Source organism: Otolemur garnettii, unplaced genomic scaffold (genome assembly GCF_000181295.1).
Source record: "Otolemur garnettii isolate 467f Iridium unplaced genomic scaffold, OtoGar3 scaffold00056, whole genome shotgun sequence".
Classification (NCBI taxonomy): Eukaryota; Metazoa; Chordata; class Mammalia; order Primates; family Galagidae; genus Otolemur; species Otolemur garnettii.
In genome coordinates, this window is record NW_003852451.1 from 1,240,178 (window position 1) to 1,253,942 (window position 13,765).

The 13,765-nt window shown below is 46.2% G+C and overlaps 1 protein-coding gene across 1 annotated transcript in view; it reads right to left on the bottom strand.

Moving 5' to 3' along the window:
• Positions 1-218: 218 nt before the first annotated feature.
• SMOC2 (SPARC related modular calcium binding 2) overlaps positions 219-13,765 on the bottom strand; it is a 113,402-nt gene continuing 99,855 nt past the window's right edge. Inside the window, exons 9-12 of the mRNA XM_023514647.1 lie at positions 8,543-8,645; positions 7,389-7,663; positions 2,394-2,431; positions 219-265 (exon numbers count right to left, since the gene is read on the bottom strand). Of these exons, the coding sequence (XP_023370415.1) occupies positions 248-265; positions 2,394-2,431; positions 7,389-7,663; positions 8,543-8,645 (434 nt within the window). The 3' untranslated portion in view covers positions 219-247. The remainder of the gene's footprint in view (positions 266-2,393; positions 2,432-7,388; positions 7,664-8,542; positions 8,646-13,765) is intronic.

Consider the following 13,765-nt stretch of genomic DNA (forward strand, 5'->3'; position numbering starts at 1 on the left):
TCTACCAAGCACAGATTTCAAAGGTCAAAACAGGGCACATACATTGTATGTGATTAATTTTCTGAAGCCAGCTTTCCATTTTTCACAGATTAGAACAGTCTGTTTAAATATCTCATTTCTACAAAGTGAATTTACATGTAAAGTACAAAGTGCAAATACTATGTGTTTTTGTTTTTGTTTTTTTAATTGCTCTTTGGTGAGGGAGTTTCCCACATGTCTAGGAACTGCCTTGGACACCGTCAGCCATTCATCCTTGTTTCCTTGGCTGAAAAAAAGGAGAAAAAAAAGAGACATCATATTAAGAAGCGCATATACTCATCTGTGAAGAGTGAGCCTTGCCCACCGGAGATAAAATAAACTTACCTGGTAACAACGAGGGAAAAGCAATACTTATAAAACAGACGTGACAAGGAAGTCTGCTGCGCTAACCATTTTAGTCCTAAGGGCCGATGAAAACAATGAAGGCCTTTTGAACACTGGTAACTTCCTGACACTTTCCTTCCTTGATTTAATTAGAAACATCATGCAAAATACACATTGAGAAAATTACTCAGCTTATATTTTGAGCAGTTACTTTGAATATGGTCAGTATACTAAATATTCTACAGAATCCCTCATTACAATCACCAGGGATTCACAAAAATAATTATAATAATATAGTTTATGCTTCAAATTCAATAAAGGCATAGCTGATTTCTTAAATTTCATATTTCATCTCTTCCATTCACTATTTTATTCAAAAACAAATGTGACTTGAAAAGTTTGTTTACTGTATTGTATATGGCTTATTTTTCCAAATGTTCCGATTCTTACGAATGTTAAATCAATCCATGTTTCTGTTTTCTTATTTAAAATAATTAAACTCTAAAGTTTAGAAGCCTTCTGGGTTGGCTTTTATTTCCCTTGGAAAAGATCTGAGCAGGTGATGAGGAGGGAGAGCGTCTTTCCACGCTAAGCTAGTGAGAATTTCTGCTTTAGTTAGGCAGGAAGAGCCCGTCAAGTGCTTCACTGGCTGCTGAAGATGGCTGAGTTGTGGCAGGAGAGGATGGGCTGACACTTGCACCTGTATAAATATCAGCCCGATTGTGTGGCTCTCATCACTCGTGAGTGGTGGTAAATGAAGAGATCGAGGATAGCTGCTCCCTGCAGGCACCCTCCTATCAGCCCTTCCTTTGATATTTCTTGTCTGTGGTTATTCATAGAGTGATATGCTTTGGTGGTTGGTACGATTTTATTCTTCAAAGAAGTATTTATTGTCTTCAATTACTATGCCATGTGTAAGCCAGCTGGCGTGTCCCTCTGGACTCTATCCCGGGGTCCTGGTCTGCAGTCACAGGCACTGAAGTAACGGCCTGCAAGTCGGGATATCCGTGCAGCTCTGCACCAAGGGTGGGAGAAACCGCCCTAAGTTTCTTTTTCTGGGAAAAGCAGGAGAGTGGGGCTTGTGTTTTGAGTTGAGTTAATTTCAGATTAAGGGGTGCACACGTGTGCAGTCATTGCCATTGTCTAATGAAAACAACCCTCTGGAGGTCTTTGGAGCGAGAGCAATTGCTTCCAGACCAGCCCTGTTTTAAGTGCAAGTGATTTGTGGTGGGATATAAAAAGTTAAAACCATAAACATTTGCTAAACAGAAGAAAACGTGTCACACATCTCTCCTGTGTGTGTTGGAGGTCTCCACTTAAAACCCACAATAAAAACAGGGGCCTGGCTTAGGGAACGCCAACCTGACATCAAACAGGTGCAGACAAAATCAACAACAAATTGACTCGAGCCAGTAAGGAAAGGGGCTTTGCCTTGGCTTTGATGAGAGCAGAAATGAGTCCACTCATGTTTATCTTCTGGAAAATGTTCTCTGCTTGTGATAGGTTGTGGCTTGGGTGGCTGGAGGGCACCACAATTGCATCCTTTAATTGCATATGAACAGAGGTAGATGCAGAAACACAAACATGTGTTTATGAACACACAGCAGGAAACTGGAACCCCCTTTAGAGCCCAACACTTGTCTCATTAGAATCCCTGGATGAAAAGGGTAGTCAACTTATATACCCAGAGTGACGCCTGTCCACACAGCCTCAACAAAATGTAAGAAATAAATTACAGACACACAGACAATAGTTTTAAAAAGCCATGTCCACAACACAAGGGAATTCACAATTTTTAAAAATAATATAATGGAAAGTTTAGATTAAAAAATCAAGGCAAAATCTTTATGTTAATGATTCCACAAGTTGATGACTTCAGATAGAATTTTCCAAGGCTGCCTTAGTCCCTGCAGGGAGTGATAGGTGCCTCTCTCAGACCCTGATTTCTTGGAAAGGACTTATCCTTTGCAAACTTCATGACTCTGAATTTTCATTGTCTTGTCTATAGGCTATGATATAGACATACCCACCTGTCTATTAGAAGTGTTTTCAGCATTCCCTCTAGGGGCTAGCAGGAAAGAAAAAAAAAGATATTATTAAAAATCAAATATTCTTCATTTACTGAAAGATTCCATATAATTTCAGGAAGGGATCCATATCACTTTATCAAGGTGTTATCAGCTGAAAAATTTATTTACATAAGAAAAACTATAAGCAATCCCTTGCTATCTGAGGGGGACTGGTTACAGAGTCCCAGCATAGCAAAATCTGCAATGTTCAAGTCCCTCACATGAAATACACGGTATTCACAGTCATCCTAGGCACATATTCCCACACACATTTATTTCTATGTACTCAATTAAAAAAATACTGATCGAAAAGCAAAAGTATTCTATTTTCAAATTCTAATATTAAGGCAAATGGAAACACAATATAGACAGGTGAAATATAAGTAAATTCTAAATATATTAAACAGTAGCTAAATCTATTATTTTCTTCAATTGTAGGATTCAATTGATCTAAATGTCAAAATAATTGTTGCTACTCATCTACTTTCCTTTGCCTGAAATGACTACTTTAGAGAGAATATTAGGCTTTGTGGCTAATGGTACAATATTTAAAAATATTAAAGTGAATCTATTCTGAGCCAGTTTGGCTACTCAGCAACTGCCAGTTATTTTTTTTGTTGTTGTTGAATTGTTTTATGATTAATATCCATCTCCCTGACAACTTAGACAAGTTACAGTAAGAAAAAGTTAATATTCTTATGTGTGAAGAAAAAAGCATGGCTATATAGATGAAAAGAATGTAAATCTCATGAATGACACCTGCCAGGATATTTTATTTAAGATTTAGTAGGAAAAGCACTTTTTAAAATATGTGAAAGGAAGGGAAATCATAATCACTAATTAATGTTAATGGAACAGTGCAAACCATCAAAATAAACACGTACCATTGCTGCAGGGGTAAGGGCGGCTACAGGAGAGAGAAAGAGAGAGTGGATTTCACAGCCACCGAAATAAAGTTCAGAGATAGCGGCAGGGGTAGTTTACATCATGTGGTATCAAATGATATTGATTGTTTCCAGGTGACCTGGCAAACCACGATTTGGCCATAAGGCAGTATTCAGAAAGAAATGTAGCTAGCATGACAATTAGGTTGAAAAAGTAAATTTGGTCAAAAATGAACATCTCCTAATGGCTGAATGTCTGTGCAAAGGTAATTTTGGAGAACTATGTGGGCATGTTGTAACCTTGTCTAATTTCTTTTTTCTGAATTCTTTAGAACTATGTCCTTTCTTGGCTTTATAATTTTTCAATCATTTTCAGGCAATTATTTCCTTTTTACATTTTATATGCTGAAAATTTATTTTTTAAAGCAGTTCTTCAGACCAGTGTCATTAGATTGCTTTGATAATATCATCTGCACAGTTATAAAGTGAAGTACATTTCATGTTGCTGTAAAAATGGATAGATTTAAGTCTCTCCCTAAGCCAGTGAATCTGTTGTACTTTACAGGCAGCCAAACTGGAACGCTTCCCAAATTGGACTTTCTGATGCTACAGACATACCTTCTTTCTGGTGCCTCATTAATAGTGAAAATTTAGAACAAACTTTTCAATATATCTTATTTGCAATAATTTAAACACAAATGCTTTTGTGATTTCTTAAAATAAATATGATTAATGTAGAAAGCACATATACATATTACGATCCCATTTTGTAGGGAAAAGTTGTAGCACATATTTACATAGATGCACAGAAGTGTTCCTTGGAAATAGAGGAAATTAGTTCTGCTTATCTCTGAGAATTCAGGTAAAATTTTTTATGTTCTTCATTTTATTTCTCAGTTTTTAGAACAAAAAATGCATTGGTCATAATGAGAAAAATATAGGAAACAAATGAAGTTAGAATAGTTTGAATATTTATAGGGTCTCAACTAATTTCTTCCTGCATATTCAGGTTTTTCTGACTTTTTAATGTTTCAAGGTAGAAAAAATAACTAATAATAAAATGAGAGCAAAACACAGTAGGAAAAAACTTAGAAAAATTCTGTAAAGAAAATAAAAGGATGGGTAGGGCGCTGGCCCCATATACTGATGGTTGCAGGGCAGGTTCGAACCTGGCCCTGGTCAGTTAAAACAGCAGTGACCACTGCAACAAAAAAAGCCAGGCCTTGTGGCAGGCGCCTGTAATCCCAGCTACTTCAGAGGCTGAGGCAAGAGAATCCCTTAAGCCCAAGAGTTGGAGGTTGCTGTGAGCTGTGATGCCACAGCACTCTACTGAGGATGCCAAAGTGAGACTCTGTCTCAAAGAAAAGAAAAAGAAGAGAGAAGAAAAGATTGCAAGATCAAGGAAACGTGCGTGTATATTCACATCCCCCAGTGCTTGCTTTTGACCAAACTGCTACTTTCACCAAGTTGTGGCTTATTTTCGGGGATAGACTATGTACCTTTCCTTGGCTACTATTATAATAAAAAAATGATAAAACTCTGACATATCAGATTATTCAGAGGGACCTAAAAAAGTTAATCAACAGTCCGCAGTGATAAACATCGCTAATAGTGACCATGATGCCAGGAGAGCTTGTGTGAAGTTCCATCTACTATTCCCCTGCGCTGCTGGCCTGTCCCTCTCCCTGCCCTTTCAGGAGGCCTTGCAACATCCCTGGGCCAGTCTCTGGCTCGGCCAGGATCAGCGGAACACTAGTTCTGAGACTGCTCTGCCTGAATTGTGTGGGTGGTCCAGCCTTTCCTCCTCTGGCCTCTGCCATGGACACACCTTTTCCCCAGGATGCCTAGAGCTACCCGTCCCCAGAGCAGACCCGCGGCAGTCTGCAGTGTTACATTACAGGGCTGGAAGGATAGGCAGAGGCCAATGAGATTCTGTGGTTGCTCCTTACACAGCAGCCCTGTGACAGATGACCACCTGTTGGTGAAGGGGACAGCAGTAGAGCCTGAGCTACTCCTACCTGCTCCCTCCCGTGGGACCTCAGAGGTCTCCCCAGCTGACCCTGCCAGGGAGGGGATGTGGCTAAAACTGCAATATGACATCAGTCTGGGAGCCTGAGAAGATGCCAAAATAAAAGCAGCATCAAGGGACACGGGGAGGAAAGCAGCTGGTCTGAACGTGTTTCCCAAAGTCCACGTGCTGGAAACTCAGTGTCAGTGCAGAGGTGTTTGGAAGCGTGACCTCTTGGGGCGGTTAGGCCCTGGGGGCTCTGCCCACTGGAATGGGCCACCTGGGCCCTAGACAAGGACAGCTTGACCCCTCCTCTTTGCCCTTTCTTTGCCCTTCCACTATGAGAAGACCAGTGAGAGGGCCCTTGCCAGAGTCCACCCTTGATCTTGGACTTCCCAGTCTACAGAACCCTGAGAAATATACTTCTGTTTGTGACAAAGTGCCCATCTTGGGTATCCATTACAGCCCTACAGACAGACTGGAAGACAGTCCCAGAGCAAGAAGGTGAAGGGTCAGGAGAGCTGTGAAGGGCAGGCGTCCAGCACAGAGCAGCCAGGAGCCGTGTAAGGGCCTCTGCGAAGAGTGGGCACCTGGCTTTGCACTGAGTGCCTGGGAGGCCGCAGGTGCACCCTAATCTAGATAAAGGAGACCCCAAACAAAGAGTAGCCCAGAAAGGGGATGATCTCCCAGCCCTCCAACCTGCTGTAAGACCCAGATCAAAGGGCAGAGACTACAGCACACTTGAGTGTCCCCATCTGTCAAGAAAGTAACAGCAGTGTCTCTCCTGTCGCCTCATCACCCTGGGTCGGCTGTAATAAGATGGAGCAGGAGTAGATCTGGAGCCCCTTCCAGCCCCTGGGGCAGCTCTAGTTGGGCGCCACAGCCTCCAGGGGAAGTGGGGTGCGCCAGCCCAGTGATGTCCTCCCTGCTCATCTTGTTCAAGGTCAGCCCCACTCACACTCACCAGAGTCCCTGATAGAGAAAGTCTAGAACAATGATGTGGCTTCTCAGCCTTTCCTGTGAGATGGCAGAAGGACCACCAGGTACAGCAGGTGACCCCCCTGCACACAGAGCCTCGCCTTTGCCATGTGGCCCCCCGTGAGACAACTCAGGACGACAGGAAGTGTAGGAGCCCGGGACCCATGCAGACATCTGCACAATGAGGCTGGGTTTTCCAGAGTTGGCTTCTAGTACAGAAGTTAACAAGGAGCCGTGTCACAACGACAGGGCCCCACCTCAGAGGGGTGACGCTGGGTGACTGCCATGATGGGTACTGTAGGAAGCTACTGCCCTCTAGAACGCTCAGTCCAGGTGGGCCCCAGGCTGGGCACAGACAGCACAGAGGTCAGTGCACCAAGCTCATACTGCTCCCTAAGGATGTAGCCAAAGCAATAACAGAAGAAAAGAAACACAAAATGCCCACAGGGTGGGACAGCCCCAGCCCACCCAATGCCCTGTCATACAAATGAGGAGGCTGGGACCCCACGTAAAGTAGTGTGTCCAGCCCACACACAGCGGCCATCTGGCCTGGCCTCTGAGGCCTGACTCTCCTATGTGTGGACACTGGGGCTCTCACAGTGGTGAACTGTCTCACCTCCTGTAATACTGGGAGTCAGGCCAGGCCCACAAAAAAAAATTCTATAAGTGAAACAGCTAAAGCCACTGGGATAACTGGCCTGAACAGCAGTGGTTATTTGACTATTGTAAACTGGACTGAGTGTGAGTTCCTGCCCTGGGCAGGAGTTGTTGCCAATGACTCCCAGATTTGCACTCCAGATACCAGAAGGCTAACACCTTCAGAAATCCCGTCACTGTGAATTGCCACCAAAGACCCATCTCAAAACCAGCACTCAGCTCCGGTTCACAGGAGCAGAGAGCCCGCCTGACCCTGGGTGGGTTTCTGATGTTCTACTATTATTTCTTCACACAGGAGATCTACAAATCTATAGACAATTAATTTTTCTTGTGCCCTCAGACCGTGAGCACAAGCTACCAAGTGTGAGAAGCAAACTGCACAGGCAGCTGACGCGGGCGCACAAGTTCACGGCCGCGTAAAGCTCTTACTGTGACGTTTCCTGGTGTTGGTCTTGCCTTCCTCCTTGGTGACGCCCAGGCAGCCCATCAGCTCTTGCAAGGAGATGGATTTGTCATTGTTCACGTCACAGTATTCAACAAACTTCTTCACACACTTTTTGGGCTTTGACTTTTTCCGAAGGAATCTCTTAAAGGGCTTGATTTCCTTCTTGCCGATGTCCCCGCTGGAGTTTCTGTCCAGCAGTTTGAAGTACCAGTGCACCACTCTCTCCTCCAGCGTGTGGCTGGGATCGGGTTCCGAGAGCCTACAGAGGCACAGCTTAGTCAGGACACTGACCACATGGCTGTCTCTCCCCTTACCACGGCCCCCAGCCAGACTCATGCCCCTGCTGTGCTGGGCACGGTCCAGCAGCCTAAGCCTGCACCTGTCACGCATCGGTCCCCACGACAATATTAAACAATTAAATTAGAGGAGACCTAGCAGACATTTTTCAAGTTAGTTTCAAAATTGCAACTCATGTAGTGAATTTGTGCAGATCAAGATACAGACAAGTGTGGCCATTGAGGGCAATATCCAATGCTTGAAATGCCACAGCACCGTGCTCGGCACCACCGCCCTGAGCGTGACCTGTAGAAAGTGAGCTACGTCTGCCAAGAAGGAGGCGACCCCAGGAGCATCTACAAGGTACTTGGGCAGAATGTGTCTCAGGCTTCAGAAATCCCATTCTGAACATTGACTGTAACTGACGCTGCTCAGTCAGGCAGCTGAAAATGGGTAAAGTGGCAAACGTGTGGCTAAGGACTCTGCCGTAGTAAATCACAGTCTGAGAACTTTAAATGTTTCCAATCTTAGTATCTAAAATCCAATCTGTAGCTCTAAAGCACATTCCAAAATGCAAAGCCAGGGAAGGAGGCACTCTCCCTCTCCCTCCACCACCCTAGCCTCCTCACTGCCAGCAGGGACAGTGACCCTGCCCCATGGAACCCCGGGAATCCCTGCCCCAGGCCTCTGAGATTTAGATGCATCCCAAGAAAAATATGTTGTAGAGACAGCACCTTTTCTGAGGTCTTAGTGTGTTCAGAGAAGCTGACAGGGTATTAGGTATCTAAAGACTGAGCTTCCCAGATTCCTTCCCTCAAATCCAGGGTCTCTGGCTACTCACTGTCCCAGACGCACAACACACCTGCCAGATGGGGAGGACGGGTCAGACACAGCGTGGACCATATCTGTGGAGAGTGCATCTAGAACACTGGTCAGAAACTCGTGCTTTTTGGCACCAGGACAACCTGGAAAAAACAATGTACATGTTTTCATATTTCACAGAACTCTCCAGGTATGATGGGATTTTTCTGTAGTGAGAAGAAATGTTTTATATTTGGAAATTATTATGTTGGGCTATCTTAACATTGATGAGCTAATCTGCATACTTAAAAACACATTACAATATGTGTATACAAATACACAGATGTTGAACTGCTGTTAACTGTGACTTCTAGCATTCTTTGAGTTACTATGTGAGATGAAGATTCACAGGCATTGATAGTTTATTGATGGTCAAAACAGCAACCCCAGGTGGGAGGCAGTACTGGCCCTGTGAGGTACCTGACATTCAGAAGCTCTGGACACCGCCAGCACACTACTGAGAGCCGACAATGGGGCTGGGGTCCAGGTGCGTGCCAACACGAGGCTGCAGCTCACCCCAGCCTGTGCACTATCCCAGACCCAGCCCATTTCTCAGAACCAAAAGGAGACAGGGACAGGCTCTGCACCTGACAGTCGGGTGGGGTGTACTGCCCATGATTTCAGAGCTTAGAGCTACTGTGTGTGGATTCTCAGCTCTGGGAGTAGCTTGGGATTCAGTGTATCTAAACTCACCATTGCTCAATAGACCTCAACACTCAGATATCAGGTAACTGCCTTTTCCCTCTCACACTATCCTTCTGGAATTCTCTGAATTGCCTGCCAGAGACATTCTTCTTACCCCAAACTCAGGGTAGCATTGAAAGAAGCCATCCACTCACTCTGGGGCTGTTCCCTCCTGAAAGCCCTGAGGATGGGACGCCACAAAGGACGAGGGCTATTTCCACCATGGCTGCCCTCCTGACACAGTGAAGACTCCTGGTAAGTGACCATGGAACAAATAAGCAAAAGAAAGAGACAGAGGCATCATCTTTGCTTTGCGAATGAAAGTGTTGGCTGGCCGCCACACAGAGCTGGGAGGTCAGGAGGGGTGGGGCATCTGGGGACTCTGCTGACTCTGGGGTCAGCTGGTGAACAATGTCCCAATGGCCCCATACTCTCGTTTCACTCACCTGGGTGTAAAGATCAAGGCAGAGGCAGCAAGTTTGGCTTATATATCATTTACATTTAATAATTTTTTTTTCTAAAAATGACCTTAGAAGTGTTTGGTAGAAAAAAAGAGGAAAACAAAGGGAGGATCCAACCGGCATCAGGTCTAAGGGCCACAGGCCTGCCCCACATGCCTCGGCCTGCCTGGTGTCCCGCTGTGTACTCTGCACACCAGGCACCCTCAGGCCGAGGACCTGTCCCCCACATGCCTTGGCCTCCCTGTTATCCACTGTCCACTCTGCACACCAGGCACCCTTAGGCCTCGAGCCAGCCCCCCACATGCCTTGGCCTGCCTGGTATCCACTGTCCACTCTGCACACCAGGCACCCTCAGGCCGAGGACCTGTCCCCCACATGCCTTGGCCTCCCTGTTATCCACTGTCCACTCTGCACACCAGGCAACCTCAGCCTCTGCTGCAGGGAACTTCCCCAAACCACCTGTGTCCAAATGTACCTTGGACTGTCCTCACCACAGCAAGACAGGAGTTTACACTAAGCAGTTAGCAAAAAGCTGACTGCTGCCAAATGCAGGTTAACTTTCTAACAAGGAAAGCTTTTCAGTGGTTCTCAATCTTCCTAATGCCCCGACCCTTTAATACAATTTCTCATGTTGTGGTGATCCCCAACCATAAAATTATTTTTTTTGCTACTTCATAACTGTAAGTTTGCTACCTTTATGAATCAGAATGTAAACATCTGATACGCAGGAGAACCCCAAAGGGGCTGCGACCCACAAGTTGAGAACCACTGTTTAGATAGTCCCTCCAAAGAGTCTCCAAACCTCTAAGGCCTGCCCAGTGAGCAGAAGACCAGATCCACAAAGCCAGGGGCAGGTGGTGTGTCGAGTTGAGGGGACCAGCCATTGTCTGCCCCTTCACAGTGGCCCATCCAGGAGGACAGATCATCTGAAACTGGGCAGTGTGTCTCAGAAAATGGTCAGCAGAGAGGCCCACAAGGAGACCACATGTGTTTTGGGGACCCTGGGGTGATGGGATGTGCGTGGCTTTCACAGAGGCCACATGCCAGGCGGTCACGGCCCTCAGACACCAACATCTCCACAGGGCTAAAGGCTCTGGTTTTCATAAGTTTCCTCTGACACTGGGTTTTTATTATTATTATTCCAGCGTATGCTGGCTGCCGATAGCAGAAATGCATTTATGCCTGTTTTCACTTCATTAAATGCACATGTCAGTAACAGATGCAAACCATTAACAGGGTGCAGTGGAGCTGGAGAGTAGAAGGCTGTTTGTCCCCTCTGCACACGACCAAAAAGCAGATTACAATCCATAGAAACACCCATGGGCGCGGGAAGAATGCTACTTTCAAAGAAAAAAGTAACTTATCTCCTTAGACCTTCCCTTGGGAAGACGCACAAGCTGTGGGGGTGGGGGGTCCAGGGGTGGCAGGTGGTCAGCAGCTCCTGCCCTGCCACGGGCAGTGAACCTGGGCCCCGATGCCAAGCTGCTGAGCAGCAGGGACCCCACTGGAGGGGCAGGGACCAGAGCCTGCAGTGTGGGGCCTCCTGGCTGGGCTTAGAAACTCGAGATGGAAGTTCCAGTGGCCACCTGTCGGCAGGCCCACCAAGGACACCCTGGGCCCCTCTCTTCCCCTCCCCCACTGGCCCATGGCGGCCTATTCTGTGAATTCCCAATTCTGCATTGGCTTCCAGAGACCCCAAGAAGAAACTGAGGTGTAGATGAAGAAAATCTTGGTTGTCTGGCTGGGAAGGGGGTAGCGTGTTAGGTAATTCTCAGAAGTGACTTGGGGCATGCTGGTATGTGCCGTAGCAAGGACTTTAACTAGGCACACCAAGGGATTCTGTGGCTGTTAATTTAATCACGTCTCCTGAAGTGAGGTATAGCAACATAATATTTTTAATTAGAAAATATTACATAGGCTCAGCTCCTGTAGTTCAGTGGTTATGGCAACAACCACATACAGCAGGGCTGGCAGGTTCGCCCCTGGCCTGAGCCTGCTGAACAACAATGACAAATACAACAACAAAAACAAAAATAGCTGGGTGTGTGGCCAGCACCTGTAGTCCCAGCTATGTGGGAGGCTGAGGCAAGAGAATCCCTCGAACCCAAGACTTTGAGGTTGCTGTGAGCTGTGATACCACAGCCTCTACCAAGGGTGATGTAGTGAGACTCTGTTTCAAAAACAAAAAAAAAAGAAAGAGAAAAAGAAAATAATACGTAGTATATATTCATATGAATCAAACTCCAGGTTAACATCAAATGTCAAGATGTAGGATTCTAACACGGAAAGGACATTTAACATAAAATGTGTAATCTACTTTTAAAACAAGAAACACTAAATCATAAACCATTCCTGCTCAAGTCTATTCTAAAGCCATGGGTGGATTCTGGGCCGTGAAAGGCTCAGATCCTCCTGCTAAGGAGCTCGTTTCACAGCAGCAGGGTATTCGAGTCCAAAAGAGAGTATCTTGCACCTTCACGTACAGAGACGCTGAACTTCATTCTGTGTAAAGAGGAAGAAGAAAGAAGAAAGGGCCTCCAGCTCTGAAAGTCAGAGCGGCCACACCCCTGACCTGAGGGGTCGTCAGTGCTTCCCGAGACACGCTGTGATTAACAACCAGAGACCACATGTGACGTCCACTGCCACAGAAGTCCTGTGCTTAGTGTCCATTTGGCCAACAAATCCCAGGACCTGGCACAGGTGCTGGGACCCCGTGGTGAGTGGTTAGAAGCCTACATGTCCTGACATCCTTGTACCATCTGCCCGGGCGGCAGGGACGCTGGCTATCCTGAGAAGCATGGCTGGTGCAGTTTTAGGGACAGCTGCCCCAGAGAGGGGGACAGCATGTGTCATCTCCAAAGGGGCTAAGGGAATAAATAGGGACAGTGCTGGCTCTGACTGGAGCTTCGCTACCGAGGCACACGCAGCCTGTGGAGGTCGGGGACGGAACAGTTTCATTTTGAGTGTGGACTGGACGTGAGGAGGCGGCAGGGAAGGAGACCACCGGTCAGTTTGTCTCACATTACGCAGCACCTGCCTTTGAGAAGAGCTGCCTCTTTATGGAAGCAAGAGGTCCTTGTCATGTTCACCCCAGAAACTGGAATAAGGATTTTTATTTATGATGAATGATTACAGTTCAAAGCTATTTCTGAAGGGGAAAAATAGGCAAATAAAAATGTAAAGTTGGAAGAAATCAATAGGAAAAAGCCCTAAATAAGCCATTAAAGTGAGTATTCACCATAGAAGAAATGACAGTAGTACCCTGAAATGAAAATTTCACCACCACAACATGCCCAGTCTTGTGCCTGGACAAGAGAAAACCATGGCTTAGAATAAAAAAGGAAACAAAAGTAGCCAGTCTGTCCCCGTTAGACACAGGGGACACCCCACTCCTCCTGACAGGTCTGCCAGGCACATGATGACCACAGAGCGAGACCCTTAGCCTCTGCACGGTCAGCTTCCTGCCTCCTGCCCTGGGGCTCTGGGGAGTGTAGACTTCCATCCCAGAGAGGGGCCTGCTGACCAAAGAAGGCTGAGGAGCTGGGCGGAGAAGGGGTCGTGTCCTCCCTGGCCTCACCTCTCTTCTCATGTGGTCATTGTCCACTTGGGGATGACAGCATTCATAACACCACTCTGTCAAAGGGTTGCATCAAGGCTGCTGCACAGCCTACAGACCCCATGATGTGACACAAACACCCTGTTTATCTGGGGATAGTTCTACTCACAGCTCTGTTCTCCAACTCTCTAAATAAACATGGAACAGAGTAGAAAAGTCTTAGATCATCAGAAGTGTGACACACGGCAGACACACACATACATATGTGCACACAGACACACTCAAGCGCACACATGGTCACACTCACACACATACACACATGCCACGCATATGCCACACATGGTCACACTCACATAGACACATGTCCACTTTCACACACTCACATACAGGCACACAATCACACTCATATTCATGCACACAATCACACGCATACATGAACACACAGGCACCACACATGCTCACACACAGGCACATAATCACACTCATACATGAACACACAGGCACCACACATGCTCACACACAG